Below are 15279 nucleotides of genomic sequence, written 5' to 3'. Positions count from 1 at the left end.
GAGTAAAATTTATAGTTTATATATAAATTAATAAGTTAATTTTATTTTAAATTTCTGACATTCTGACAGTGACATTGCGGATCTCCTGTAGTTGGTGATCGCAATACTGGTATACCAGTATTGTCCACAATAGTGGTATAAAAATTTTGTACCAGTATTGTATTCCAGTATTGTACCAGTATTTTTTTTTTTTTTAAATAAACAATACATATCATCGTGTAATGTGTTTTTGTACTAATAACAATTTTCACTGCTTACGGTTTTTACTGTTGAGTTTTTATTTAGGTGTTTACTCAGATTTAAAAAGCATGTCCTGTAGATTGATTTTAGGTATCTAGTTTTTTTGTCAATGATTTCTACGATTTTTTACTGTTTCCGATTACTTTGCGATTTTTGTATGTCAAAAAAACGGCGTCATATGTTTTCGTATGAAATAAAAATTGGATCAGTACACGGACAGGAAATGACTACAAAATCCGAAAATAATTTTTTTTTAAAGTCGTGGTTCTGGTGATCGCTTGAATCATAAAAAAAGTTATTAAATACTTTTCAGTACTAAAAATTACTTTACTACTTACTAGTTACGTATGGGATCAACGGGATTACGGGATCAACTAGTAAGGTTGGTGTTTCGTGTGATGAAATTTTTAGATATTGATTAATTTTCAGATTGGCACCTGGTTTGTACAAAATACATTATTTTTTCTAAAATAAAATGCAGTTTTCAAAATTTATGATTAAATATAAAAAGTTAAGACTGTTTTCATCTTCATGTATCAAGGATGTATAAAAAAAATTGTCAATGAAATATTGAATAGTTGGATTTTGAACAACCATTTTATATAAGAACCCTGCTAATTTTAACTTGATGGTTTGTAATTAAAACGGCCAAAAAAACACATGACAGTCATATGTCTTGAAGATCCGGTGTCTGACTTGCAAAAAACATATCTGGACTTTATTTTAACCCTTCAGAAATTTTTCCACAACTATTCTAGTGATGCGTATTTTTGACATTAAATAAAAATGGCTAAATAGGTCAGTTTTATTTAATTTGTTCTAACGTCTTTAAAAAGCGACGTTGAATATGTTTTAAATATATCAAGTTGTAGTGGTGTTGTTGTTCTAAATATAGAAACAGAAAAACATGCCACAATGTACGCATATGCAGTCGAAACGTGGTTGATACGATAAATATATGACATACGAAAACATATGACACGACGATATATAGGTAATTAATCTATTATTAAAGTGGGTCCATTACACCTAATCGCTATTTATTCCATTCCGGATAAGTTCTAAAATTACACAACTTTTTCATCCAGTTGAAGCTATCTGGGACCCTGTTTAAACAATTCACCATGCATGATACTTTTTATTGAGACCTGTTTAAACTACCGTAAATACTTCAAACAAAATATTTTTTACTTCAATTTTAATTTCGAAAAAAGTGGGTCATACTATATCAAAGTTTCTTGATGATCACTTTCTAAATTTTTTTCTCCCTCAGCTCACTACTGATGACCTCCATTTTTCGGCCAGTGACCCAAACAGGTAGTTGTATAAATGACTGTTTTTCCCGGAATGGAGTAAATAGCGATAAGGTGTATTGGGGTCTAAGCGTGGCGCAGGATTGCCGATTTTTTGTAAGCGTGACACGTGAAAGTCAAATTATTGTGCCGTGAAAACGGGAAGTGGAGGCTAGCGGGACACAGGAAATTAGAAAAAAAATGAGAATTGCTTACATCATGTACATACATAGTGTAAGCGGGATACGGGAATCTGACAAAACAGTAAGCGGGATCCGGGATCCGAACCCCCCAATGAGACCCTCATTAAAGGTGTCACATATATATATGCATAATGATATCAACATACATGTATGACATAACAATTTTATATAGAATGATTGTATGTTTAACTGATGATGCCATTGTTGATACACTGTCATGACTGTGATTGTAATGAAACTTAAATCTTCCGATGGTTTTTTTCTTTTAAACTGTTAAAAGGGAACCATACTGTCTCAGACTCGTATATTTAAGTGAATTTTATATTGACATTAATGCTGTTATAGCTTCTGTATCATCAGCATTTATATTGTTTTTTTCTTCTTCAGATGGCATTTCTGCAACCCCCACTTCCCATATTGATATTTAGGTATTCAGTCTGTTGACTTCCTCTTACGCTTACTAGATTACAAGCTTGTTTAGCATGTTTAGATAGCACCTGTACAGCTCTCTTACTGTAGGAGTGCTTGTCTAATACATGTATTAGTATTTGAGTATGTATCTGCTACAAATTGTATTGCCCATGGTTCTGAATCAACTGCTTTAACTAACCTTAACATTAATATAGACAAACTAGTTAATTTGATTATAATCAGGTTTCCCTATTAGCAACTTTTTTATTATTAATGGATATTGAGAAACATTTATAAGAAAATGAAGACCAACAAATGCATATGATCTTAGTATACATGTATTAAAATATCTGTAAAAAAAATATACGATGGCATACATGTAAATGCTGAATTTACAGTGTCATAGTGTATTAATTTGCTTGAATTTATTAAAATTAATAATAACCATGATAACCATGATAACTTAGATAATAAAATTAAGCTTTTTTTTTTTATTTTTTTATCTCAATTGAATTAATTAAAAAATATAGAAATATGATAAAATTATTAGCAGTTATTTATATAATTAAAAATTGTTTGAATAATATGAGTAAATTACAATAATCTTTTGTTTATTTTCACAAGTATAGTAATTATCATGATTATTTTTACTGGTTTTTAATTGATTTCACAATTATCCTCTATAATCTTTTTGAGTTCATTTAATTTCCCTTTGAACTTCAATATATACAGTACTGTATCTAATTTTGCTTAAATTTCATTTTTCATTACACACCTTAAAGTACAATCAACAATACAACTACAATACTGGTATATAAGTAATATACCAGTATTGTTGTTTTTAAAAAAAAAGTTACAATACTGGTACAAAATTTTTATACCAGTATTGTGGACAATACTGGTATACCACAGTCTTCAGGCTGAGTGGCAGCCCAGGCAGCCCAGGCTGGTAAAATTGCTCTCGGGCCTGTAAAAATCATATCTACAGGCCAACAGAATCTAACTAAAAATTTTCAAAAATTGAGCTCCGGGCCTGTAGATTTTGCAGTTCATTGTGAAGACTGATAACAGTATTGCGATCACCAACTACAGGAGATCCGACATTGCTATGTACATATATGTACATGTACAATGTATGAGAGTGCCATGAAATGGGCTGAATAAAAATAATTATTTAAACTTCTGTTAATTATTGCAATTGAAATAAGTATTCAAGAAATAAACACTAACTTGTCTTGTACCAGAGAGTTGGGATAAAGTTATAAGGGGGTCTCATTGGGGGGTTAACGTTCTGGTCCAGGATCCTGATTACTGTTTTGTCAGATTCCTGTATCCCGCTTACACAATAAACGTAAGCAATTCTCATTTTTTTGGTAATTTCCTGTGTCCTGCTAGACGTTATTTCCCAATTTCACGGCACAATAATTTGACTTTCACGTACATGTACAAATGTATCACGCTTACAAAAAATCGGCAATCCTGCATCACACTTAGACCCCAATCAGACCCACTTATAAGGTGCAAAAAAATATGGAGATCATGCATTTTTGTGTATATATACCTGTACATATACATATATGCACATGTTCATTATAAATACATTGTATATATATGTACATGCTGGCATGTCAGTTAACTGCTAGTAGTCTGTTGTTATTTATGTATTATTGTCATTTTGTTTATTTTCTTTGGTTACATCTTCTGACATCAGACTCGGATTTCTCTTGAACTGAATTTTAATGTGCGTATTGTTATGCGTTTACTTTACTACATTGGTTAGAGGTATAGGGGGAGAGTTGAGATCTCACAAACATGTTTAACCCCGCCGCATTTTTGCGCCTGTCCCAAGTCAGGAGCCTCTGGCCTTTGTTAGTCTTGTATTATTTTAATTTTAGTTTCTTGTGTACAATTTGGAAATTGGTATGGCGTTCATTATCACTGGACTAGTATATATTTGTTTAGGGGCCAGCTGAAGGACGCCTCCGGGTGCGGGAATTTCTCGCTACATTGAAGACCTGTTGGTGACCCTCTGCTGTTGTTTTTTATTTGGTCGGGTTGTTGTCTCTTTGACACATTCCCCATTTCCATTCTCAATTTTATGTATCAACATGATTAATGTCATCTCTTACCTTTGCAAATTTAACTTGTAACTAAAGCTTACTTTTCCAACTCATACTTTTCATGCTTTTTACCAGCTTGTACATGTACCTAATTTTTAGATATCATATATGAAGTATATATTATCTATCATAAAAATAAAATAGAAATTGTACGTTAAAGAATGGCATGAATTATAATAAGTTACATTTTGTATCTAAAACATTCACAATTGTTTTCAATTCAAGGTTAATAAAAGGCAGTAGTTATGGTAGTACTAATCATTAGTATTCTCATGAGTGCAGTAGTGATTTTAAGACTACTTACAAATGTAAGGTCAATGATATTTGGTTTGAAATTAAATTAATTCATGATAATGGAATTAGAATTGCTCATTTTGTTGGAAATTATATACATGTACATGTATAGCCTTTGTCCCTTCAGTCATGTTCTGTTGACTTTGAAACATTTGGCTTAGTTTTCATGTTAAAGTTTGTAATCATGGTAATTGGGTTAGTTTAAGTGGAACAACTGATGAAAAGTCAATGATTATTGATATTTCATATGCACTAGTACAAGTTGTATTAACATTTTAAAGAATTTTTCAAGGGCAGAAGGGTAGTTGATGTACTAAAATGTACATTTTACAGTATATCCATGCAACTTAAATAAAAAGTATTAATTCCTTCTATTTTACAGGTAAAAGATCAAAGGTACAATGATGCGGTCCAGATTCTTAATAATCAACTACAAAGTCATCAGAAAGTAAGTATTGAGTGTGCAGTGGTTGAAATTAATGGAAGCCAGTTGAATGTCAAATAGCTGTCTTGTTTTTAAAAAATGCACCTTTTTTGTTAATTTGCATTGCAGTACATGAATATGTATTAGGAATTAAATTGCAAGTATATATGAATTCACCAACATTCCAACTGACTTCATTTTTAGAAAATGACATCTGTAAAAAACACAAACGTTTAGCTACTTCTCTACAAGCAGAGCCAAATACAATGAAAGTCCCAGCTACATGTATGACTATGTACTGGTTTCCGAATTTGAAGCTATACAAAAAACCTTACAATTATAGATTTATTTCATCTTCAAGCCATTGTTCCACTACTAAATTGTCTATTCTACTTACTAGTACACTTGGTACAATAAAAAAACCTGATAATAAATTGTTCAAATAAGGCCTTTGAAAATAGTGGAATTAATTACTTTTGGAGTGTCAAAAACTCGTTGGAAAAACTTGATAAATTGCATGCATACAGTATATTGGTGATTTTGAATCTGTTCAAAGTTTTGATTTTTCTACCCTATACCACTTTGCCTCATATTCTCATTAAGAAAAAAATCACATCCCTAATTAACTGGGCATTTAAAAAGTCAGACTGCGAGAACATATGTTCAAACTCTTTTAGGTCATTTTTTAGTAGCAATAAACAAAAGAGCTATGTCAATTGGACATGCTTTGATACTATACATGTATATGTGTTGAATTTTTACTTGAAAACATTTTTGTTCACTTTGGAGATTCTGTATATCGTCAAGATATTGGTATTTCAATGGGGACTAACTGTGCACCACTTATTGCAGACCTGTTTTTATATTGTTATGAGTTACAATTTATGACTTAATTAGCAAAGACCCATCAAAACAACATTTGATACAAAAATTTAACAATACTTTTCGATATTTGGATGATATATTCATATTTTTGGCTCTCAATAATGATGACTTCAGTATGTATACTAAAGAAATTTATCCTGTTAAACTTACTTATGATAAAGCTAATACTATCAATGATCACTGCCCTTTCCTCGATCTTGATATCTATACGTTAATGGGAAGCTTAACACAAAAATTTATGATAAAAGAGATGATTTTTCATTTCCTATCGTTATTATTATCCATTTTTAGATGGTGACGTTCCCTTGTCACCATCTTATGGTGTTTATATATATCGACTTGTACGATTTGCTTGTGTATGTAACAACGTATTAGATTTTAGCGAGAGAAATTTATGTATTACTGAAAAATTATTACACCAGGGTTTTACGATATCACAAACTAGTCAAAACATTTACTAAATTTTATCATCGGTATAAGGAAATAATTCGTAAATATATGGTGATAGTCTTTACAAAGCACAAAAATGTCAGTATTCACCTCAAAAGCTTACAAAACCTTTAAACAGACTTATTAAGAAGGGATATAGTTACGATACTGTTGTCAGGTCATTAAAGATTGCATATTTTGGCTTAATATTGATTCACTTATAGGGTCTTTGCATCGGAACTAAACACATTTATTTAAAAAACAGTTGTTGGCATGACACAGGTTATGTTCTTCTCATATATTTTATGATAGTATGATACTAAACCCCTAGCAGGAGGGATTGTGCCTGATATTCATATGAGGAAGACATAATTTTTCGAACAGTTTAATTGAGGTCTGGAGCTGGCATGTCAGTTAACTGCTAGTAGTCTGTTGTTATTTATGTATTATTGTCATTTTATTTATTTTCTTTTGTTACATCTTCTGACATAGGACTCAGACTTCTCTTGAACATTGTTGAACTGAATTTTAATGTGTGTATTGTTATGCGTTTACTTTTCTACATTGGCTAGAGGTATGGGGGGGTTGAGATCTCATAAACATATTTAACCCCACCGTAATTTTGCGCCTATCCCAAGTCAGGAGCCTTTGGCCTCTGTTAGTCTTGTATGATTTTTAATTTTAGTTTCTTGTGTATAATTCGGAGTTTAGTATGACGTCCATTATCACTGTACTACATTTACTAGTATACATATTTTAAGGGGCCAGCTGAAGGACGCCTCCGGGTGGGGGAGTTTCTCGCTACATTGAAGACCGATTTGTGGCCTTCAGCTGTTGTCTGCTCTATGCTCGGGTTGTTGTTGCTTTGACACATTCCCTATTTCCTTTCTCAGTTTTATGCAATGAATTACATGACTGTTTAACCTGCTGCTAAAGCATAATGGTAATGAATTAATAAAATCAAAGGTGATCGGTTGGTTAGTTGGCTAAGGCAGAATGTGCAAGTGGTTTCAGCATTAAAAAACAACATTGTTTTTGCAGATTTTTTGAAAGGTCGGATGATAAGTGATAATCAAGTTCAAGTCTTTTTGTCCTTAACTGATGATCCTCAATCTCATAATTTATGAATCAAATTTTATATATACAGTGATATACCCCAAAAATTTAGCTAATCATATGTTATATATTTCAGTCCAGAGCAGCCTTGTCCTTGTTGGGATACTGCTATTTCCAGATGCAGGATTTTGTTAATGCCTCAGATTGCTATGAACAGCTGAGTATAATGCACCCAGAAGTTGACGATTATAAACTGTATTATTCCCAGTCCCTCCACAAGGCTTGTTTGTATCAGGAGGCAATGAAAGTTGCTTGTCAAATAGACAACCCAGAGTACCAAGGAAAGGTAAGATTTCAAAAATATTATTCCTGTATTTCATGACATTAGTTTTTAGAACACCAACTTTTAATACAGTAAATATAAGTTTGATTAACATAATTTTCATACCCTATAATAATCTTTTAATATGCTGATTTCAGATGTCCTTTAAATGTTTTATGTTCAAACTTGATTCCTGCATCATTGTATATTGTGCCCTAGCTGGCCTACATGTTTCAATCATCTGTCTTATTCAAACTTACCTACAGAAATGTATTAATTTATATCTTTTATCCCGAGATATGAAAAGCATCCCTATTAAGATAATCCTCCCTTTGCTAAAAGAAATGACATAGATTTTACTGCCAAACAAATGCACTAAAAACATTGTCTTTTACCAAATACTTTCATTTTGACTAGAAGCAACAATAATCAAAATCAAACAAAATTTCACTCAATTTTATGTACAATGTATAACTTTTCTTAATAGAAACATATAATTTTTTTCTCCTAGTTCAGTTGTAAATAACAAAAATTCTTTGATGTTAAAAGTATAAAAATCACATTGGTCTTCAATGTTGAAATATTTTGAAAATGTGTAAAGAAAAGTTATAATTTGAATGGAATTGATATAGATGTAATTTTATTCACAAAGGATTCCAAAGCAATAGCTAAAAAGAAGCTAATGGTGAGGTTCTTTAGATTTCCTGTTGTTTCTGATTGTTATATTTAATTGTTTTGTTTGTTTGTTTAAGGTGGTACCTACATGTAACACTACAGGGAGATAACTCTGTAAAATCAGCTAAACGTTTTAATTGCGTTGTGTTGTTAAGGGAATATCAAAATAAGTGTTTGTCAAACTGCTATATAACCAGTGTAATTTTTCTGATAAAACAGTTGGTTCAAAAAATTTTAAATATTTTATATTTTTGTCAAGGGGTCAAATTAAATACTTTGTCAAAATTTTAAGAAAATTAAACGAGCCAAATTAATTTTAGTTTAAGTGTTGGGTACCACCTTAAATATTTAAAGTACCATTTATAATCATGATAATTGTTAAATTAATATGATTAAAATACAGGTCATATGCCCATATGCCAAACTTACAAGGAACTGACAATGCTATGTTCAACATCCTGTTTAAAAGGAACTAGCTTTAGTGATCATTTGGTTTTGTTGTAATGACACACACCTACAAAAATTCATAGTCAGGCATTTCAATGGCTTATAAATGTGAAAACTGCTAGAACAGAAAGTAGAATGAAGTGTTGTCAGGTCATTGTATGCAAAACTTGGACACAGGCAATTGTCAGATTAATTGTTAGATATACATTTTGTAAGTGTTTTATGCAAGAAAGAATTGTCATTATTACCTATGGTAAATTATTAAAGTTTGCAACACTTGGAAATACTATTTCAGAAAGCGCACAATTTGTATTTTTTGGTTTCGAATTTTTCAAAAGTGAACATGTCTTTAATGGATGATTTGATACTTCTTTTTCATTGTTTAGTTATTTAAAGTGTAGTATTTTTTGGCTTAAATCCTAATCCATCATCATCATCAATTTACTAATCCATGTTTGCATACTTGAAAATTAAATAGAGAAAAGAGTTTATTTTTCTTCATCCACCTCTTATCTCTTCCTTTCCAAACAAACGGAAAGTTATTAATGTATTTTTAAAAATTTCTATTTTGACATTTTCAGATCACTAAATTACAAGCTGCTATTAAATATGGCGAGGAAGATTTACCTGGAGCTAAGGTGAGTTCAATTATTCATGTTATTGGTATCTTGGAAGATTTGTGTGACTTTCCTCCAAAATTCCCTGCAGTGATATGAAAAATTCCATACGTTTTGGATAATAACTTACAAAATAGATGGGAAAAAGAACCAAATACATGCAAACATGCTGTATATATATTGTGTTTTTCAAGTTTTATAACCAATACGTCAACTATATTTGGTAAATGGAATGAATGTTATGTCTGCATGTTGGTCTTGCCAGTATCATCTGACCTTGACATTTTTATATGTTATACGCTCCTTTTAGGGACAGTATTGTTATTCAGTCACATCTGTTTTTCTGTTACATTGTGACATGGGAGATAACTCAGAAAGGAAATCTTGAAACAATAATCAAAATGCAAATTTCAAGCATTAGAACTTGAAATAGATATGCACAAGCAACAATATCAATTCTTAATAAAATAAGATTCTTTAAAGTATTTGGCACTTCTTTCTAAATTTATTGTCCATGAAACAAATGAGTAAATGAGAGAAATATTTTTTTTTTTAAATTCAACAAAAGAGGTCAAAGTTCACCATTGGAGTTATAAGTCATCTTTATTAAGTTTCATTCATATTCATTAGTCATCATTAGTCCATTGATAAGTATAAGTTTTACCAGAATCCAATGGTAGCAGACCTCAGTAGTAGTAGAAACTTGGCAGTATATATAGCTGTCTATTTTAAGCTGAAAAGAATGTGAGGTGCTTAAGATTTTTTTCATGGCAAATACTAGAATGTGATCAATTTATGTTTATATGTTAGGGATTCATATTTTGGTCAAACCAATAAATAGATAGAAAGTGAAATTTCAAAATTTCAAAGTTTGCCTTTACAACAATATTTTGAAATTTGTTTAAACCCTGTGTTATATGGGAAATAACCCTGTTCTAACCTACTTAGATGTTTACACATTCTTGTAATATTGCCTGAGGGTTACTATAATGATCAGCTGATCATGTAAATAAAGAAAAAACTATGTTACCTTGCAAGGCCTATGACTGAGTGTGGTTGAATGAAAAGTGTAAACATATTACATGTCACTGCAAGAGGCTGTAAATAATGTTTTCATTTTTAATATAAAATTGAGAATGGAAATGGGGAATGTGCCAAAGAGACAACAACCCGATCATAGAAAAAAACAACAGCAGAAGGTCACCAACAGGTCTTCAATGTAGCGAGAAATTCCCGCACCCGGAGGCGTCCTTCAACTGGCCCCTAAACATATTTAGTTTTATAAACATATATCATAATTATTTTATTAGATATATGGTCTATGAATAAAAAAGAAAAACATACAAACAAAAACAATTCATTGCTATAGATATCATGCCATTTTATGTTGTTTTTTTTTTAAATCTTATTTTCTGCACTTTTGTCTTACTTGTTTTGCTTTGGATAATTGTCTAATTTTTGAATGACCAGTGTGGCTGCATGTAAAATTCTGTGTCTCATTCTAATATACAATGTATCTACTAAATTGTTTTTAAATAATCGCAGCTGACTGATACATTTGAATATTTTAAAAATTTCATGTGAATTATTTTTGTGGTCTCCTTTTTGCCATGCCTGCATTTTTTGGTTCATATAGTTTAAATGTAGGAGTTGTTAAAAGCATATATCTAGTTCACTCAGTTACTTTTGACAGAATTTTTTACCATTAAATCTAGTTTGATTAAGATTAATTTGTCTACTTATTTTGGGCTCCTTAGAGAGGATTTTGTTTAATGGTCACATCTAGTTTTCTGGAACATTTAGATATGGGAGATAACTCTAGGTTACAAAATGAAGCTTTACTGCAAAGGATCTTTGAAGTTGCAAGTATGGAGATGAATTTGGAGAAATGACTTAAAAACTAAAATTACGTTTTTTTTAAAAAGGGGCATGCTTGTGAAAAAGCATGGAATAATTTCTGAGCTTGCAGTTTAACTTATGATTTCTGTTAGTATATATGTGTGATGTCTAATGAAATAAAAAATTTGAACAAAAGAGGTCAAAGTTCACCATTGGATAAGTCTTCATTAACATCAAGCTTCATTAGTCCATACATAAGTATAAGTTTAACCAGAATCCAATGGTAGCAGACCTCGGTAGAGCAAGAAACTTGGCAGTATATATAGCTGTCTATTTTAAGGTGAGAAAAAAACACAGGTACAAACAGAATTTTTTTTGGCAAATACTTAAATATAATTATTCAAGCTTTTGTGTATAAGATTAAGATTTTGGTCAAAGTAGTTATTAGATAAAAAGTGAAATTTTAAAATTGTAAAAGTAAACATTTACAACAATATTAAGAAACAAGTTGAAGCCATGTGTTGCATGGGAAATAACCCTGTTCAATTTACATGTTGATATGTTTAACATTCTTGTTGTATTGCCTGGGGGTTATATATGATCAGCATATTTAAATAAACAACACCGTTACTTTCTTGGGCATATGACTGTACAGGGGTGGATCCAGCCATTTTAAAAAGGGGGGTTCCAACCACATGTCCCCATTCAAATGGATTGATGGTCCAAAAAAAGGGGGGGGGGTCCAATTACATGTCCCAATTCAAATGCATTGATGGTCCAAAAAGGGGGGGGATCCAAAAATTTGATTTTAGTTGAAATCAAACAATGTTTTATTTTGGACCTGTCAAACCTTAGTATGGACTAATTTGAAAACAGGGTCCAAAATAAAAAATCTAACTGCACAATAAGATACGGCATATCATAGAGCTGCTAAAATTCATTTTTTTATGAATTCAAACAAAATTTTCTTTCTTGGAACTTGGACCTTCATCTAGACCATTAAAAAATTGGGGCCCAATTTCCAAACTACAAATACAAGATGAGAACCTCCCAAAATTAAAGACTTTAATTAATCCCATTGAAATAAGTTTAAAGATTTGTATTATTTTCAATTGAAGATTTCTTTCTATTGAACATTTCGAAAATGTAAAACCAGTCATGCATCTTCCTATATCTATATAAAAAAAAGAAGATGTGGTATGATTGCCAATGAGACAACTCTCCACAAGAGATCAAAATGACACAGAAATTAACAACTATAGGTCACCGTACGACCTTCAACAATGAGCAAAGCCAATACTGCACAGTCAGCTATAAAAGGCCCCAAATGTTGTTCATAGCGGGAAAGGGGCATATTCTTTATAAAAGATAATAGGGGTGATATGATTGCCAATGAGACAACTATCCATTGAGGGAAAAAGATTTTAACAGTCAGAGGTCATTTTATGGCCTCCAACAATGAGAGCAAAACCCATGCTTATTATAAAGTAATTAAGCTTTAAAGGACACATGATGGCAAACTCTTTTAATTTAGCAAAACTTTGACATAAGTGTCTTCAGATCAGAAAATACAGCCAATTGCATTGAGTGTGTAGGTAAAGTTAATACCTTTGGTTAGTTTTCTTTCTAGCTGAACCATGAAGTTTTTATAAGGGACGTATTCTACTCTCATTTCAAAGTAGCCTATTTCTACAGACGGATAGATTGGTTATCTGTCGGACTATTCTACTCTTGAAGGAGGTTAGTTTACCTAACCTAAATATGACTTCATGGTTCAGCTAGCAAGCAAACTAACCAAAGATATAACCGTTACCTACAGACTCAATGCAATCAGCTGTAATTTGGAATGTTGTTCATATTTACAACACTTTAATGCTGAAACTACATCAATTAAGTGCAGTAAGTTTTTACATCATTATTTTAAGATAATTCATAGTTCAGCATCTGTTTACAAATTACATGTAACTTGTCAAAAAATTATGTCACGTCCTGCTGATTAACTGTTAAACACAAACTTATGTTTTACAAATTACAATCATTTACTGATTTAGTATTGAGAAAAATAAATCTATAAGCCAAAATTACAAAAAATCATGATATATTGAGGCATCTAACAATGGAAAAAAGTATTAAAAGTAATTAAGAAAAATAATAAAACATTTCTAACTATTTCTCAAATAGCAAAAGAGGTCAAAGTTCACCATTGGATTGTATAGTAGTCATATTTTTCTTATTATATAGTATACTTAGTTACTTTTTCATATTTTCTTAGTAGTAAGTCATTTTCATTTTTTCTTAGTATTCATTACTTAGTGTAAGTTTAATCCAATGGCAGCAGACCTCACATGTACTGATGTTGGATTCGTTTATATAGCAGGAGAAATGCAACACTTTACATCTGCTGGTGAAGATTATTAACTACTTGTGCAAATAACTTTGATTGGGATATTCATTGAAATATTAAATTTGGGAGAAATATTAATATTTTTCATTGAAGTTTTGAGTAAAATTTTATTCCAGTAAAATCTTTTGGAATCTGAATTATTTTGATATTTAAGATTGGTGCATTGTATGGGGGAATAACTCATATGATTAAGAAATACATGTATAGAAAGATGAAGAAGAAAACAAACTATATCATCTGTTACCAATGTGTAATTAGCTGTGAAAAAAAGCCATTTTATATTGATATATTATATTCATCTACTCCATTGATTGCATCTGTAATTTGATGTATATATTCTAACTGTAAGATATTTTTTTATAAGAAATGTTTTATGATGTACATGCAGATGCATGAGTCATATTGTGTCATATGTGAATAATTATTGACAAACTTCCATATGAACCTGGAAAGTAATACATTATTTTCAAAGTATGCATCTATTTACTTGAATGATTTAAACTAAGTTAGGCTTCTTATCTAAATAATACAAAAAATAATGCTGTAGACTCATCTGATTCTTTAATAGTAAGAAGTTCAGTTACTCAACAAATCGAGAATCACTAGAGATAGAGAACTCTTTTATTGGAATTACTCTGGTTTGATGAGGGGCAACAGCCTCCACACTTTAGACATACTCCTACATATGTGCCAGACCACATTGTAATTGTACATGTATTCATAGACCCCGTTCACACTAGGACATTTTTATCGATTTAAACTAGACCGGTTCCCTTTAGATCCATTTAAGGGCCAATGTGAACGCTGTGAATCGATCGTCAATCGGTCTAAACTAAAACACCAAAAGAGGTAGTTTAGTTTGAATCGATCTAAAGTAAACCGATCTTACGTTAAATGTGAACGCAGAGATCGGTTTAAACTAGTACGATTGAATCGAAAATAACTCATGCGCATGTATAGCGGTAAAATTATCCCAGAGGTTCGTTGTTCAACCCATATTTCTCTGTTAGCAGACCTTTAAAATAACTGAAAACATGTTGTCTTAGCCGTAGCATAGATTTGCGAAATCTGTGTCTTTTTTCTTAGATATTGATTTTTTTCTCTTTTCAAATTTGAAGAATACTGCAATAACACCGGTATCAAAATTTTAACTTGTGATTCAAGATAAACAATAACTTTTACTTTCTTTCAAGTTACTATGTGTATCGGTGTATTATACATGAATTTGATAAATCAGTTCTATTTATACACAATGTTTACAGTTTTACGGTCAAAAAGGTCAGATCGATTGCGTTTTAATTGAAATGTGAACGCAGTGGATCAGATTAGACCGATAGAGATCGCTATGATTAAGGATAATGTGAACGCTAACTGGTTTTATTTAGATCAATTCAAAATAGATCGATCAACAAAAATGCTAGTGTGAACGGGGTCTTACATTACTCCCAGAGCAACTGAGATCACCCCCAATGTTTGTTGGGAATCATGTTTTCCCTATGTCTTGTTTTGTATATAATTACTGGTGTGTGTCTTTTGATCAATTTGCATTTTTTTGTCATGGTGTTGCCAGTTTGTTTTACTGTATGACTTCCCTTTTACATGTTAATTTTTAGCAATGCTT

The 15279-nt window shown here is 31.2% G+C and overlaps 1 protein-coding gene across 4 annotated transcripts in view; it reads left to right on the top strand.

Moving 5' to 3' along the window:
* Nucleotides 1-15279, top strand: part of LOC139489742 (intraflagellar transport protein 70A-like) — a 46071-nt gene that overhangs the window by 205 nt on the left and 30587 nt on the right. For 2 of the 4 annotated variants that reach the window (XM_071276503.1, XM_071276502.1), the window contains exons 2-5: nucleotides 4943-5008; nucleotides 7491-7700; nucleotides 8329-8361; nucleotides 9380-9436. In XM_071276503.1, the coding sequence (XP_071132604.1) occupies nucleotides 4943-5008; nucleotides 7491-7700; nucleotides 8329-8361; nucleotides 9380-9436 (366 nt within the window). The remainder of the gene's footprint in view (nucleotides 1-4942; nucleotides 5009-7490; nucleotides 7701-8328; nucleotides 8362-9379; nucleotides 9437-15279) is intronic. The other 2 variants (XM_071276506.1, XM_071276504.1) reach the window with 1 other exon arrangement.

Source organism: Mytilus edulis, chromosome 9, assembly GCF_963676685.1.
Source record: "Mytilus edulis chromosome 9, xbMytEdul2.2, whole genome shotgun sequence".
In the NCBI taxonomy this organism is placed as follows: domain Eukaryota; kingdom Metazoa; phylum Mollusca; class Bivalvia; order Mytilida; family Mytilidae; genus Mytilus; species Mytilus edulis.
Note: the sequence above shows the minus strand (reverse complement) of the source record. Positions and strands in the feature narration are given on the sequence as shown.